A 17,245-nucleotide genomic window follows, 5' to 3' on the forward strand; every position below is an offset into this window, starting at 1 on the left:
CCCAAAATACCCGAAGAAGCAAAAGAGCTTATCAACACCCCCTTCACAGAAGCGGAAATTGAGCGTATCATTCAGAACCTCCCACGAAACAAATCCCCGGGACCGGATGGCATCATTTCAGAGTTTTATGTCACCTTCAAAAAGGAACTGAGCCCCATCCTTTGTATGGTCTTCGAAGAGATAAGAAAACCAAAACTGCTAGCGCCCTCCATGCGCTCGAACCACTTAGCCTTAATCCCCAAGAAGGTATCAACCGATTCTGTACTCGATATCGCTGATTACCGACCAATCAGCCTCCTCACAACCGACTACAAAATCCTTGCCCGAATTCTAGCCGGACGACTTGAGAGCGCACTGAGCTTTGTGGTTGGTCCGCACCACACATGCGGTTTTAAAGGGCGGTCTATTAACTCCAATCTACATCGCATGAGAGCCGCCTGTGAGGCGGCAGAATCGGGCATTTTACCTTTGGCTGTTGTTCAGCTCGACCTAAGGAAGGCTTTCGATCAGGTGGACCACAAATTTCTGCTTCACCTGCTCCAACACTGCGATATTGGGGACACAATGATTGAGTGGATTAAAACCTGCTACACGGACATTTCTACCAACGTTGTAATAAATGGGGTGGCAGGCACGCCCATAGACATCCTTAGGTCTGTCCGCCAACGCTGCTGTTGCAACCGTGTCATCAAAGCTCTGACACCAGTTGTTGCGACCGGGCGGGGGCACCCGATCCGTTCTCCGTGGCCTCCGACATACGAGGGGTAGCGTGTATGATGCGAGCGGGCAGCCGGTGTTGCAGCCGAAGAAGAAGTCCAGAAGCCGTAGGCTAACAACGTAACTGTGTACTTCATAGCGAGAGGTGAGCCGAAGCCAAAAAAAAACATACAATTCCCCGACGGGCGAGGTTACAATACAGGACACGAGCAGAGCGACCGCATGGATTCGCTGCTCAGACAGGAATGAATTTCAGCGTTTGGGCTGCTTCTATTTATACCCAAAAGCAACAATGGTCAAACGCGAACAAGTAGCCACACGCCACGAACATCACAGACACACACAACGCTCTTTCCATAGTTCGTGAGTCATTCATAGCCTCGGAGCACGTGGAGTCCGAGATAGGGACAGAGTGTCCTTAAAAGGTACCGGGGCCGCGCTATCAAATGTTGATCGCGCCGATAGCGAAACGTCTGAGCCGGGCATGTCACGGCGTGACTCACCGACGCGCTGGCACCTGACGTCTGTGGGGCGCACGTCCGTGAAGAATCTGGGCGTGCCACTGGCAACCGCCGGAGGCGCGTTGCAAAGCGAGGTGTCTAACCCGGCATGGCGAGACACGAAAGTAAGATTCACCGACACGCGGGCGCACGTGGTGGATTCTCACGTGGTGGCTGATGCGGGAAAATACGGCGGCGTTGGCCGACTCGTAACAGCTTCTCCGCCGGGGGTCCGAGATCCCGATGGATAAGAGTCTTCAACCGTTGTCCGGAGGGATGCTGTCGAAGTGAAGTGCTCAGCAGACGCTCGACTCCAGGCCTGGGCTGTACGATACCGTGCTGGAGCTTCACAGGGCCGATCAATGGACGAGTACTGGCTCCCCAAGAACGTCTCTGGTTTGTCAGGCAAGCAACAGAACAACACAGGAAGACACAACCACATCGCCGGCAAGTGCGAAGACAAATCCACACTGAAGATCTACCAGGCTTTTAGTTGCGATAAAATACGCTCATAACTATCTACTCTAGTTATATTTTAGCCCAGCAGTACTTTAGACAAGTGCGCAAACTTGAAAGGTGACATTTCGCGTGATTGGAAATGTCCCACACACACAAAAAAAAACGTAATCGTAAAGGGCGAAACCTGCTTCAGGAAAAACAAAGAAATTGAGGAAGTCAGGCGTCTACAGGCCACTTCTCGCGCAGAGAGCTGCGATTTGAGCTCTCGTCATTGCCTTGAGCCTCTTCCCCCTTTTTTTTCGCTCTTTAGGTGCGCCCGTTCTCTGAACGCTGCTGCTGGGACCACGTGAAAAGATACCAGCCGTTGTGTTCGACACAGGTCGAGCGTGCGGAGGAGCGAGCGGGATTTTCCACGTTCATACGTTAGGCGCGCACTACTTCTAGGCGGCGTTCCCTTGGCGCGATGCGAGCTCACGGCTTTACCCCTTGGCATGCCCGCACTGAAACACGTGCCGCAAGTACGCGCAAAAGTTTTCCCTCTCTCCTCGTTTCTCCCCTTTTTGCGAACGCGTTCGGCAAGCGAACATCGGAACGCGTTTACGTTCACTTCTCTAGGCTGGTCGGTTTCCGACTTCGGTTCAGCCACAGGCGACACCGGAACCTCAACTAGCTCAGCCGATGTTGGCCTATCGTCGGGAGCATCAGCTGGGAGTGAAACGGGCACGACGAGCCCATTAGACACCTTGCAGTTCCCAACAGTCACTACCTCGTCGTCCCCCGCGCTTTCAGCGACAGCCTCAGCACGCGAACACCGAAGCGCGTCCCCGTTCTCTTTTCTCACTGCCAGGACTACACTACAACCAGGCTACCCTGTCTCAAAAGACGGCTTAGCCGCCCGTGACACCTGAATCTCTACGAGCTCGGCTGGCCGTTGCTCGAGGTCAGTTACCTGAGCTGGTGGCAGGACGGAATCGGCGTGCTCAGTGGCGAGATCGTCATGACTCCCAACTGATCCTGCAAACCGTTTGCTGCCTCGACTGCAGGCTTTCCCGCCACGTCGCTGGGCGTGAAGAATCTGGGCGTGCCACTGGCAACCGCCGGAGGCGCGTTGCAAAGCGAGGTGTCTGACCCGGCTTGGCGAGACACGAAGGTCGATTCACCGACACGCGGGCGCACGTGGTGGATTCCCACGTGGTGGCTGATGCGGGAAAATACGGCGGCGTTGGCCGATTCGTAACACTGCCCAATCTCGCCCATCTTATACACACTTTACCTCGAGCCACTGTGCCGTATGACCCTTGCATCTAAGGTCATAAATGGCTTAACGATGGGAGACGAGCCGCTCCGTGTCCTCGCCTACGCGGACGATGTGGCCTTCATTTGCACTCAAAATCACAAGTGGGCGAGGTCATCAGGCTAGCGCATCAGTTCTGCCGCCTTTCAGGTGCAGAACTTAACCTCCTCAAGTCGAGGGGAGCCTAGTTAGGTGAATGGGCCTCCAAACCAAGTTACCTATTTGGAATGGCCTGGGAAGAGGAGATGTCTAGCTAGCTGGGCGTCAACCTCAACCAAAGCACCCCAATTAGGAACCAATGGAAACCGCAGGTGACAGCGGCAGAAAGAAAGCTTCATCCATGGAGAAACAGACACATCGCTCTGTTTACTAGGGCCCATGTCTGCAATACGATAGCATACCGCGCTGCCCTGTACGGGGCCCACCATCGACGCAGACTCCCTGAATAAGCTGCACCGCTCCTGGGCGGTATTCCTATGGCGTTCCACGTATGAACCCATGCGCCGCTGAAACCTCTTCTGGAGTCTGGAAAAGGGCGGCTTGGGTCTCGTCAATGTGGACCTCAAACTGACAGTTCAGCGGTTCCTGTACTTCATCGACCTACGCGATCCGTTTCTTGTAGCAGCCACGCAGTGCTTGGGTGCCAGACATTTGACCTCATGGCTCGCCACGACAGCATCTCTCTGCTTTGAGACGCAAGTAGTGAAGTTATACAGAGAAGTCGCTCTAGTTCTAGCCCTGATTGAGCAGCATGTTTCCTGGTAGTATTTACTCAAAACAAAGCCCAGGAAACTGTACTGGGACCTCGTGGAGAAGGTCTTGCCACCCCCTCTCTACCGACAACCCACAACATCTGACGACGTCTTTAAGAGAATTCGCACTGTCCAGCAACGGTGGCGCCGCCGCGCGCCTTTTTTCCGAAGTTGTTTGTAGATGATCGGCGTCCCGGGCGAAGCCAGCCGGACCGTTCGGAAACGTGGGGATTGAGAACGCAAAACCAAAAACCAATGAGAGAGAGAGAGAGAGAGAGAGAGAGAGAGAGAGAGAGAGAGAGAGAGAGAGAGAGAGAGAGAGAGAGAGAGAGAGAGAGAGAAAGACTTTATTTATGGCAGTGTAGAAATCGCTCAGTGCCGGGAAAAGCCAGCGTTCATACCTTTCCCAGCGATAAAAAAGCCCGAAAGGTTTGGATAACTATGCTGCGCATTGGAAAAGCTGTCAGCAACACAATGGGGTTTGCAGTATTCACGAAAGCTGACTTCTTCTGGAGCAATATTCATAAGTTTAGTTCGCTCTCTTGTTATTGATGGTGCGTTTTTCGTGCAAGTTGAGTGTGTCGTTTATTAATAGGTGGTCTGCAGCCACTGAAACCGCGGTTGAAGAAAGGCGCCGTGCAGCCACATAACATTCCTATGTGCACGCACCAGAAGAAAGTGAAGCCAAGAACCAACAGGAGAACGTCATTGTTCTTTCATTAACGAGCGGGGTCCCTCTGTTAATAAATGCTGTATTCCAGTTGCATTTCGTGCTTTGTTGGGTTGTTTGTGCTACGTTCTCTTTTTAGCATTATGTGTGATTGAATTTGCTAGTGTTTTGAACTTGCTGCTTTTTTTAATTCACAAACTCCCCAAAGAAATGGGCAATGTAGGTATATGTAGTAAAAAAATAAACTTGTTACTGTGGCATCGTCGTTTCCGACAGCGCGCTGAAAGTACAGCACAGCTGATGTAATAGGCCCTGCCGTACAGGCATCAACATTTAATATTTGGTTTTGGTATTTTTATTATTACCTGTAACCTGCATAAACGCCGTTGGATCTTTCCTTGTAAAAACAGGCCACAAAATTACAATTTACTCGCTTTATTCGCACTTGTAACTGTAACTCGACACAATTGCTCAAGTGGCAATAACAAAACGCTGTGCTCGGTTGCGTCTACTGAGCTCTGCTTGGCGCCTAATAAATATTCGTAAAGTGTGCTTGAACAGTTTTATGAGCATGGATGGAAGTGTAGCGCCCTTTATAGAAACTGAAGTGCCAACAAACGTTCACGCAGCGCGGTTGGCTGGTGACGCCATTCGGTTGCAGGCACAATCCATCGATGCTCAGCATGTCATCGGTGGCCTCCGTGATGCCGCAAAACACTGTGTGACTGGCGTTATAAACTGCTTCGCCTTCGACAAAGCACCTTCGTGTCTCATCGGCAAAGAAAAGATGGTCTGAAGAGACACTAATGGGCCCGGATCGGCTTTTCCCCCCATATGCGCGCGCTTACACGACGTCCCGATCATCGTCCTGACCTCTATTTTGAATACCCCGTCGCGCCACCTAAGTTTGCTGAAAAGTGCGAATAAGAAAACTCCCTGTGGTCACCGGCACAAAGGACTTCTTCTTCCGCCTTCACATGGGAGTGATGCCCACGAAGCCACGTTTGGAGGAGAAGGGATTCTTCCTCCACGGCGGCGCGGGGTGCCTCATTTGCGGGAAGCGGGAAACGGCGGAACACGTCCTCATTGAGTGCAACACCGCAGCAGTCTTCTGGGACGAGCTCCAGGCTGCGTTCGCTAAGCGGTGGGACCTGTCATGGTCAGATCTCCGGTGCCTGAGCACACCCACCGGAAACAAGGCGCTTCGAGACTGCGTGCTCGTCATTGGGCTCCACTCTCTGTGGAGGGCTAGAGTGGACGCAGTGGAATGCGCTAGGAGCCCAAAGCCTGTCTGGCGGTAAAGGTTGAATGGACCGTGAGCGCGCAGGGGGATCCAGACGCCGACTCCGACCGGCGCGACTCACTGCAAAGGGGGTGCCAAGCCCTGCAGCACTTCAAAGAAAAAGAAATGCGTCGCTGGCAACGGCTGTGACTCGTGGGTTGTCTATAGCACTGCGTTTTCGCAACGCCGTTTTTCACCGATCATGCGTCCTTTACATGAACCCAGAGTACACATATACATGTTAACACAGTCCTTTTACAACATTTTCTGTTTAGCACTTTTGATTTTACAGTGTTTTGCGCCAACATAGTTTCCTGTTAGAAACCTACAGTCTTATATGCATTGTGTATTTTGTGATTAAGTGAAGACTCGCTGGAGTCGTGACTGAACTTTCCGTCGCGACAGTTTTTACGTCTGTCGTTGGCAGTGCCTCGTGCTTGTCAGTGCATCATGTATATATGTACAGTGCTCACGGATTGAAACGCGACAGTGCGAGCGCGTGGCCGCCGGCACATGCAGCGCCGCCCATGGACCCCCGAGGAAGCGAGGTGTTGCATTGTGGTATACCGCGAGGGTGAGAGCGGTTGGACCGTAGGCTTACTGCTTCCGGTTGCCAATGAGCGGGAGTGTGGTTCCCCGCAGCGAAAGCGGTGCGCCGTAAGCCCGGAGCGCTGGATCGCGTTTGTGCGCCGACGGTAGTCGCCCGGCGGTGCGCGCAGCCAATTTCGCGAGATCGTCTGCTCGCGCACTCTTGTTACGCGAGCCCTTCCGATGCGCCTCGGATAATGCGGATGTAAGCCACGGTCACGCTTATCTGAATAAAACGAAAGTCAGCACGAAGGAACAGCAACGCAAACTTTATTATAGGATGTAAACTAAAAAAAATCAAAGACGCACTTGCAGGCACGTTCGTGTGTAGTACTTCGTCGGCACTCCTGTCGCGGCCAGGACGGCAGCCACACTGCTGCATGCGCCACTAACCTCCTGGAGGAGAGGTATGGGATGGTGCTTGACTGAACGCCGCAAGGTGCGGACATGGACATGAAGGTCTGGGGGAAATAAATAAAGCCCTTCCTCGCCGGTCACCGCAACGGGGTTCCGCGGACGATCTGTGGGTGGCGGTGCAAGCGGAATGGCAGAGGCTGGGGGCTTGCTTTCAGCCTGTACGACAGTCTGCCACGCAGAATGGATGCCGCCATGGCCGCGAGAGGAGAGCCGACGAAGTACTAATGCCCCGCACTACACGCGAACGTGACTGCAAATGCGTCTATCTTTCTTGTTTGTTTACATCATGGAATAAAGTTTGCTGTTCCTTCGTTTTATTCAGATAAGCGTAACCGTGGCTTACATGCGCATTATCTGAGGCGCATCGGAAGGGCTTGCGTAACAAGAGCGCGCGAGCAGACGATGTCGCGACTGTATTAGCCCCGAGGACATACCGTGGCGCCACCTACGAGTGACGTCACTTGTAGGACGCCGAATCGTGTTGTCGTCTGCTACAGCAGATTTCCAGTGAGTGTCTCGCCCGCTCCTTGTGGATTTGATGCAAATTACCAAAAAAGTTGTCTGTAAACCAAATATTTCGGGTAAGCAATCAGCGACTCGCTTGTTCCCTGCGACACCGCCGCGTTTAGGTAGTTGCTACCATCGCGACCCACAGCTCTTTCATACGCAGCCAGCTAACGCCAAGGACGATGCAACTGATGCCGAGAAAAGTACGCTGTAAATTCATTATGAAATACTTGTGACGGGACATGTTTGTGCAAGCAAACACCTTGTAACAGCGACGGAAACGCGTCGCTCACTTATGATCTCACCGCGCGAACTGCTCGTATTGCCTGGTTAATGAATGACGCGAGAACGCTGATCAGATTGCTTCGCTGCACATGCTTAAAAGTATTGTTATGGTCTGCAGTTTGGCTGGATCAGTGCCTATTTCCCCTACGATGTTTTTATAGTCATGCCCGGATTTGATTAACGATCACTGCCGTAGCCTGTACTCTGCACGGCTGATTACTTTTCGCGACTTGTCCGCAATGTATGAACGGTATGAACGCGAGTTTTTAACGCCTTCGAGCGGGTTCGGACAAGGCTATATCTAGTTTTCATTAGTGGCTCGGCGTGGTAATTTATAATTGCAGCGTGTTTTGTATGTTTACAGTAATCCGGCATTTCTCAAGCATCAATGTCGAAACTCACGACTGCTCACAGAAGGCGAGGCTGCGTACGAGGAGAAACACGTCGTTAATGATTTCGGGTAATGGGGATATTTAGAATAGGACAACCGAGCGTTGGGGGTCCCCAAGAAGTTAGAGGAACCCAAACGCAACCCGCGCGTGCGCGACGGGAGGGCCTTCGCCAACAGCTCGCAGCCGGCTTCGGATGCACGTAATCGGATGTTGGGAACTTTAGGCTTGGCGCCGCAGCAGATATTTCATCGCCGTTAGAGTTGCGATAACTGTCCCTAGCAGAACGTTTCACCGCGCTGGGAACTCTGTAAGCGCGGTGATTTCCGTTGAAGCGATCGACGATCAAGTTACCTGCACGGTCTCGGCCGATTCTTGCGCGCAAGCATAGCCATCCTTCGGCCGCTCGCCGCACCGTGCGTGAACGGGCCGGCGCTGCCGGGACCGACCTCCGCGGCCGGTCGGCGTAAATCGCGGCAGATATTTGAGCATCGCTTTGAAAACCACAGCTGATGACACTACCTATCAGGATTTTTCATCACACTAACATCCACTTTCACCAATCTGGAACTTCTTTTCCACGACTTGTGTGATTTTAAAAAGCGGCGACAAGTTGCTGCCGCGATCTGCGTCGGTTCGAGCCGCACCGTCGGCTGTGCGGGCAGGCACGGCGGGTGCGTGTGCTTCTGCGAGCAGTTAACGCTTCGCGATTTCCTGCTTTATACTTCTTCCAAACAAGGGAAATCTATAAACTTCACTCGGCGATCGCTGTAGTCCACATTGTTGATCGGGGAAACAAGCCGCTGCTTATGCTTCGGTCGCATGCGTAATACACCACCCCGCTCATGGTGTTTTCGGATAATCTACCACAGTTGATACGGTTATACAGTCACCATTAGGTCGAACTGCGCTTAACGCACTGAGAATTAACTTCAAACGAAGGAAATTAACACGAAGATACTTTTAGAACGCGCTTCCTAAGCGAAGTGTCACGCGCTGCAAGCCAACTACGCAGAAATATAGGAACCGTGATCCTACAAGTGACGTCAAAACGATCGCAGCGCCGGCCTCTCCAGTGGTGGGCCTCGCGGCCAATACCGTCGGCGCGCAAACGCGATCCAGCGCTCCGGGCTTACGGCGCCCCGCTGTCGCTGCGGGGAACCACAACCGGAACCACATTGCGGGGAACCACAATGGCAACCGGAAGCAGTAAGCCTACGGTCAAACTGCTCTCACCCTCGCGGTATACCACAATGCAACACCTCGCTTCTACGGGCGTCCACGGGTGGCGCTGCATGTGCCGGCGGCCACGCGCTCGCAGTGTAGCGTTTCAATCCGTGAGCACTGTACACCTGTGTAAATAAACGTTGTGTTACAAAATTTAACGGACGGCTTATTTTAGCTGCAGTGATGTGCATCTTCTTAGATGACTCCTAACTTTCGTAGGCTGTATTAAGGGAAGTTTTCCATGCAGTAAAGAAAAAAAAAAAGGAAGGTGAAATGGCTCAGAGGTTGCATGCTAGGCTCACGTTTTGAAGGTCGTTGGTTCGAATCCTGACTCGACCTCTATTTTGTTTAGGGACAGAGCTTCATAAGCTTTTTTTTTTTACCGCATGTGCCCCTGTTCGTTGCCTTTCATTCCTCAGGTGATGATAAATGCAAACCTCAGTACACTCCAGCACTGAACTTAGCTTCATGCTTTGAATTCACGAGGCCATCGGTACATAACTTAAAGATAGACCTTCTTATGAACAGTGGCCCTATTAACTACGCCAAATAAAGTAGCAGGGAAGTTGTACAAAGTCCGATCTTTTTTTATCGTGCTGTATGATTTTGTTCAGATTTGGCTGTCACATTGCTCAGTACTTCAAAATTGGACTGCAAATATTTTTTAGCAGTGAGGACAGCATCCATCATTCCATCTTCCTTTTTATTTGTTGAAGCATACATTTAACGTTCCTTTATTTGATGAAAGACTGATTCCTCTTCAAGCTATTAACAGCGACTTGGAACAGAATGCTGAATGAAGCCTTTACCAAAGCGCGCGTCTCGTGTGGTTACTCGCCCTCTCCAATGTCCGTTTCGCGCCGACACCGGCCAGGCACCGTGAAACACTTCATGTGGTTACCGCTTTAGCCATTTGTTTGTTAGCGCTCCGGAGGCTACATGTTTGGGATTAGAGCGCATGGTTTTCATGGTGTGGAGGCATTCGCGTTGAGCTATTGCGAATGTTGCTTAAGCAGATGTACGTAAACGCCGTTGCCGGAACGTCGCGCTCAAATGAAGCGCAATGATTTCTTTGAACTGTCAGTTTTATTCCGTGCATACCGCCCCCGCCGGGTGTTGGCAAAGAAAGCAGATGTGCGTTTTTTTAATAATGTGTTGACCTACTAAATATTGTTTTTTTTTATGTTTCAATTCGTTCTGCTTTTTGAGCTTTCACAGTGATTATCTTTGCTGGTTATTTTGCGTAAGCAAAAACCAACCGGCACAGTATTGTTAGCTGTTGTGTTTAAGATGGGATATTTCAGTTGTGGTTGAGGCTAATGCGGTGTTTGCCATCACTGCTTGGCCTGCGGGTATGCAAGCAGCATATTGCTAACTTCTTGTCATGGAAACATCTCTGCTCTCTGCTTTCTCCATGTAAAGGATTGTTTTCTTTAGTTTCATCCTAACAACCTTTTTTCTTTTTCTTTGCAGAAACTCTAGTCTACACCCACCGTGACAACATCCGTGAATGGTCGGACGACTTGCGGGATTGGCCAGGCGTCAGAGGGCCTGATAGTTCCATTTGATCCTGCACTCTTAGCCAAAAACGACTAACGGGGCATCGGCGTTAGTCCTTTTGGGGACTAACTGCGTTGCCACTAGAATTAGTCCTTTTTGGGACTAACGGCAAGGGTACCAACTGTTAGTCCCTCTACACTTAGTCCCTTCATGGTTCAACTGTTGGTCCGCCATAAAGACTAACTGTTGGTCCCTTGCAGATCAACTGTTAGTCACCCCGGTTAGTCGACTGGAGACCAACCGTTGGTCTTCTGAGTATCAATCATTAATCTTTCCCATTACTCCCCCTAGACCAATTGATGCTTTCAAGACTAAATGTTCATCCCTGCAAATGCTCCCCTCTGGATTAACCGTGCATACTAAAAGACGATGTGCTGGCTCGTGCAAGTACTCCATGAGTGACTGTCGTTCCATTAGACCGACAATTCAGAAGACAGGAGTAAACACAAGAGACCAGAAGCAGTATTTCTTGGCCACTTGTTCACGACAAAGTACTCACGACAAAGAAAAAGTTACTTTCAAGCTTTTTATTGCAACACTGTGTGAGCAACATACACAACAAAAGTAAACCGTACTCTATTCTTGACGTTGGAGTCTCTATTTCGAAGGCCTGTACGGTACACCTTATTGAGGCGATGCGCCCAGTATTGGGCTATTCCGGGTATACATGGCTGCTGTCCTTGGCGCAAGCGTGCTCCACTTGTCTTGAGGTACTCGTCCGTTGAGAGGAGACAGCCATCCTCCGTGACGCTGTCGGCAATGGGCGTATGTCGTCACGCTCCTGCATGAAATAAATAGGGCAACGAAACAAGTGTCATTCATGGTAGGACGCAAAATTGAGAAAAACGCAGTTTCCAGTAGCCCTAACAAGCATCCGTAAAAAATACCTCAAAAAGCAAAAAGAAGAAAAATCAACGCTTTATGTAGTGCAGCCAAATGTGGCCTGTGAATTGCACTGAGTATAAGACTACGGATTAATTAAGACCATGGCCACGGTAGTTAACAAGCGAAACTCAGACATTGTTGTTTTTCCGACTCCAGCAGAAAAGACGCCACTCAAACCAGCAATAGAACCTGGGGACTCATGCTCCCTCACTCAACGCATTGAACCACTGTATAAGGGCAACAGAAAATAGAAAGATTGCTCATTTCTCGCATGCAGGTTCGCTATCATTCTCAGAGGCTTACGTAGCACGAAACAAGGGCCTCTTCCCCCTCTTTCACAAGACATGTAGGGAAAGAGACGCTTCCTGTCAGCACCAGCTCTAAATCAAAATGGTTAGACTGCAATCAAAAATAAAAAGAAAACAAGAAGAAATATTTAATTATTGGAAGAAAACCCGCTTTCCTGCGCTGATGGTGCGGGTTTGTATAGAACAAGGTCATTATTGATTTCTGGCTCTGATGTCGGTGTCGAAGAATGCGTTTTTATTTCAAAAATGTATTAAGAGCCAAATTTTCTCAATGTTTAATAAATTTAACAATGTTTAAGAAATAGCCTCGGGCGAAACAAACAAAACGGCGTCCTCTCAGCTTTCTGCATGGGGAGTGGCTATGGCTGCACGTTTTTATTTCCTCTTCGCGGACAGTTCACAGTGAGTTCGTACGTGCACACAAAAAAAGGCTTTCAAAGAAAAGGGGCAAAAATGTTTAGGCTGACCGCGCTGCGAGCGCTTGGCTACCAGTGAGGGAGCAACGAAAATGAAAAAAAGTGAAGGAAGCTTTCGGCCACGTTAGATGAGTCACGCGAGCGTGCGCCTGCTACTGTGAAATTCGTGTGAAAGGCACGGGTGACGGGTGGGTGCGGGAAGGACTGCAGGACGAGAATGTTTCGTGAACGCGTTCCCCGAAAGCCAAACAATCTTTGGGGGTAGGGGGGGGGGGGGGGGGGGCGTTACTGCCAGTTAGGTTCGCCGTGGCGGCCACAATGAGGGCCGGTACTGGAAAAGGGGCCATTAGATGACACTGTATTCTCAAAAAAAAAAAAAAAAAACTTGCCGTGAGATACATAAAGATTCTACGATTTTGTTAGAGGATTTTTATTACGGTGGTCAGACCGCGCCTTCCAGGAAGACTTCATTTTGCCGTTCTGCTGTGGTCCGGCAGATTACAAGTTCGGGTTCCGCAAAATATGGAAAAAAATGCCTCACTCAGCCAATTTACATCAGATTTTAACCGTTTTTGTCTAGTTTTATTCTGGACGTAGTTGCGCTTACGAGGGTGCAACTATTTTTGCCCTACTCAGCCTCAGAGTGTACGCGTCCGTTGCAGTTCCGGCGTTCTGTCAGACTTCTTGTAATTTTCCTGCTTAAAATATCACGTTTTCATTTAAAATTTAATATGTCTGCGACTAATTCTTGTGTCCTAACAGCACCATGTTGTTATTTTAGTGTTCATATGTTCGCCTAAAAAGTTAGAGCCCTTCAAGATTCTCGGCCACGTGTTAACCACGCTTTGACATTTCTGGCTATAAATGTATTAAAACTGCAATATCAAGAGAAAAGAAGTTAGCGGTTGGCTTCCTTTTTGTACGCTGCTCCTGCTGGGACGGTTATTTATGCTGTTGGGCCACTTGTTTAAAGAGAAATTGCATTTTTACTATTTTAGGGTTCAGTAAAAAATTGGGTAAATATTGACCGAAACAAATAAAAATTAGGTCGCCGTCGGCAGTAACGCACAGCGAATCGCCTGGCGTTGGTTTTAAAAAATAGCTGGCACTCTGACGCTAAGATGCAAGCTCACGAACTTCAAAAAAAGGGCGAATGGGGAAAAGCCGTCGCCGCCGTGCAGCTCACCTTTCGCACGTCCGTCCCCGCTGGCCGCCGAACAAGTAGAAACAAGACGGAGGGCCCCCGCCAGGGGAGCAACAGCAACGTTGCGGGAGCAAAGGGCGCTCTTAGTCTTTCCGTTGGTCCCATTCGCGTCGAGGGACCAACGTTTGGTCCCTTCATTTTGCACACGGCCCTAATCTTCGCGCGTTTGGTCTTTTGGGGACTAAATGTTCCTCGCGAGGCGTAATTGCTGCAGTTAGTCTTATTTTCTCCCATTTTGGCTAAGAGTGTGCCACTCGAATACTGACTTGTAACCCGCCGCGGTGGCTCAGTGGCGATTCTGCTTCCGGTAGCGCTAGCGAGCGGTCGCAGAATGTCGAGCTCCGCCCAAGGAGCGGCTTCAGCGGGCCTTTCGGCCCGCGGTAACAGGATATATGCCCAGGATGCTGATGATTACCAAGTACTTTTGCCACAGTTTCCTTCAGGTCAGTCGGTTTTAAACACGGTTTTTCTTCATGCCGACATGCGTGCCCGGCCTTACCGCGTTGAGGACTTTCGGGACGTTTTGGCTCGTCTGGAACTGCTCCCCGACGTCGTGGCGTTGGGGGCGTACCAGATGAGTCACGTTTGGGCAGTGACGTTCAAGTCGGCGGAGGGTGTAAAGAAAATTTCTGCACTCGCTGATATCAAGGTGAAGGATCGTCGGTGCCTTGTTATCGACCCGTCTAATCAAGAAGCCCGCCTCAAGCTTCACTGGCTGCTGCACAACGTGCCGGACGACGCCGTTCGCGCTGCGCTGGCGCCCTACGGGCGTGTCGGCGAGGTGCGCAGGGAGCGGTGGCGCGTCGAAGGCATCCAAGACAAGGGCTCGACACTTCGAACGGTGACCCTCAAGTTGAAGGCGGGCGTGACCATCGACGACCTGCCGCACGAACTTCGTGTGGCGGGTGACAAGGCCCTCGTCGTCGTCGCCGGAAGGGCCCCGCAGTGCTTACGTTGCAACCTCAAGGGGCACGTCAGGCGAGAATGCAAGGTTCCGAAGTGTTCTTCGTGCCGTCGCTTCGGGCATGATGCAAGCGCCTGCGTTAAGTCCTACGCCAGCGTCACCGGTCCAGCGAGGGAGGACGACCTCCGCGAAAACCTCATGGACGAGGCAGAAGCGGAGGAGACAGCTGCAGGAGTAGCCGACAAGGCGGTGAAGGAGTCGACGTCGGCGGGGCGGGTCGAGGCCGAGGCTGGCCAGCGCGTTCCTGAAAAGGAGCAGCCGGTCGAGCCGAAGACGCCTCCCCCTCACGTCTCGTCGAACGAGGACAACGGAACCGGAGCGGCCAGTCAGGGAACGACGGAGGTGTCGGCTCTAGCAGCCGAAGCCGTGCAAATGGACCTGAGTGGGGCCGTGGCAAAGCGACAACGAGAAAGCAACGACACAGAGCAGGGTGACGGACTCACCAGCAGCGAGGAGCCCCCGGCTAAGGCGGTTTCAGTGAGACGTCCGAGCTTCAAGCCGAAGCCCAACGTCCCACCAGACCGAACGAAAACTTCGGCTCCGCCCTCCTAGCCAGCACGTCACTACGAAAGGTAGTCGCCATCCTGTTCCTCAGTGTTTGTTGTTGCGCTGCTGTCTTGAATCGCCAACGAACTAAACGCAACAGTGTAGTTGGGTCAAGGCAGTATTTTTGGAGGGGGTATTGTGTTCCTGATGCTTATGCTTTGAGCTTTAGGTTTGGCTGGGGGGAGGGTGGCAGTGTGTATTGCAGCGGCCGTGAATCCCGCAGGCCATACGAATGTTTTATAAGTGCGGGATTTTGGAGCGTGTATGGGATGTTTGCAGTTGATGAAGCGTCGTTCTTTTTCGTGCTGCATGAATGTAAGTGTTGTGCGATAAGTCTAGCTCCCTCCTAAAACATGGTTTACTTGAGCAAACCAATGCGCATCGCCACGCTTAACGTCAGGGGATTTTCGGATCGGAGACGTCAAAATCAGGTGTATCGACTCGTAACAGATGAGGATTTGGACATCGTGGCCTTGCAAGAGACCAAAGTTGGGAGGGAGGACCAGACGGATCGTATGGTGCGGCCCTTTATTGCGCGCTATGATGTGTGCGTGTCGCATGCGGTCGGGTTTTCTGCGGGTTGCGCCCTTCTAATTCGGAGAAGCTTAGGGGCCGCTCTAAAGACTGTCACCGCCTCGGAAACGGGGCGGTATGTTGTGTGCGACTTGGAGTATTGTTCCAATGAATGGCGTGTAATGTGTGTCTACGGGCCCACCAATACAGCCGAAAGGAAGGCTTTCTTTGAAGAAATGCGTCCGTGGTGTGAGACGGAACGGCTCTTAATTTTAATGGGCGATTATAATTGTGTTTGCTCAGCGCGCGACAAAAGCAGCACGACCAATTTCAGAGACGCCAGTACGGTGGTACTGAATGAGATAGTAGCCGGACGCGCCCTGGAAGATGCAGGTGATAGCATGAGCAATGCAGGCACCGTTCGCTATACACACTTTCAGGGCAATAGTCATGCGCGGCTCGACAGGGTGTATCTTTCCGTAGAACTCGTACGTGAATGTGACAAATACGAAGTGACCCCTGTTTCTTTTAGCGACCATTGTCTGGTGTCGTTAACACTAGGCAGGGCCGCTAAACGTGGAAACGCGTTCTCCTGGGGTTTGTGGAAAATGAACAACAAACTTCTGCAAGATGATAAATTCGTCGAGGCCGTTGACGCATGCGCACGGACCTCGTTTAGCAGCTCAGACGTGACGAACTTCATTCGGAAGTGGGAGCTGTTCAAACAAGAAGTTAAGCTAAAAGGCCTTGAACGTTCTTCTGCAATGAAGAGCGACGAGAAAAAGAACGAAGCCACGCTACGAAGTAATCTCGACGCTCTTATTGTAGCAGAATGTAGATCGCCGGGGACGTGCAGAGATGACATAAAGAATGTTAAAGCACAGCTCGAGGTCTTAGATCAGGGCAAATATCATGGCGCGCTTGTTCGCGCAAGAGCAGAAAAGATGCTGCTGGGAGAGGCGCCGACCAAAAGAGCCTTATGCTCCGAGAAAAAGTACGCTCGCAGAAATGCGATAGCGGAAATAGAAAGCGAAGGCGTCTTGTACAAGGATCAAGCCAGCATAGAACGCTGTTTTTGTAACTTTTACGACAAACTGTTTGCATGTCACGCTATTGATGTCGTGGCGTTTAAGGATGAATTTTTGAGATTGTTACCATGCCTAAACAAAGAGATGTCAGCACTGCTCGAAACAGACATAACGGAGAATGAAGTAAGAAAAGCTATAGAGGAGTTGAGCCCGGGAAAGACGCCTGGCCCCGATGGGCTAAGCGCTGCATTCTATAAAAAGTTTAAAGAGTGCCTAAGTCCAGTGTTGTGTACGTTATACGCTGAGGCGTATCAGAATGGTGTGCTGCCACCGTCTTTTCATGAGTCGCACACCATTTTTATTCCTAAGTCAGATGATGACGCCAAACTCCGAACTGTATCTGGGTATCGCCCAATCAGTCTCACTAATGTAGACTATAAGATTTTAATGAAAATTCTGGCGAGTCGTTTGCAGACTGTTATTAGGGACATCGTTGGACCGCATCAAACATGCGGTATAAAGGGGCGGTCGATAGTAACGAACATTCATACTGCTCGAAGTGTTCTTGAGTGTTGCGACAGCACTCAAGGTTCTCTAGCAATGCTCCAGGTAGACCTGGAGAAGGCGTTCGATCAGGTATCACACGAGCTCCTTATAGCCATGTTAGAGCATATAAATGTAGGGGCTGTTATTCTTCAAGGAGTGCGCATGGCGTATAGTGGGTGTTCAACTAG

The 17,245-nt window shown here is 50.9% G+C and overlaps 1 protein-coding gene across 1 annotated transcript; it reads left to right on the forward strand.

Annotated features, from left to right (window-relative positions):
- The first annotated feature begins 13,774 nt into the window (after positions 1-13,774).
- LOC144141431 (uncharacterized) lies at positions 13,775-15,850 on the forward strand. Its single transcript, XM_077672994.1, has one exon. The coding sequence runs from the start codon at positions 13,792-13,794 to the stop codon at positions 14,974-14,976; it is 1,185 nt and encodes a 394-aa protein (XP_077529120.1). The 5' UTR covers positions 13,775-13,791; the 3' UTR covers positions 14,977-15,850.
- Positions 15,851-17,245: the final 1,395 nt, after the last annotated feature.

This window comes from Haemaphysalis longicornis, unplaced genomic scaffold, assembly GCF_048455015.1.
Source record: "Haemaphysalis longicornis isolate Haplotype H1 unplaced genomic scaffold, Haemaphysalis longicornis Haplotype H1 scaffold_1, whole genome shotgun sequence".
Classification (NCBI taxonomy): Eukaryota; Metazoa; Arthropoda; class Arachnida; order Ixodida; family Ixodidae; genus Haemaphysalis; species Haemaphysalis longicornis.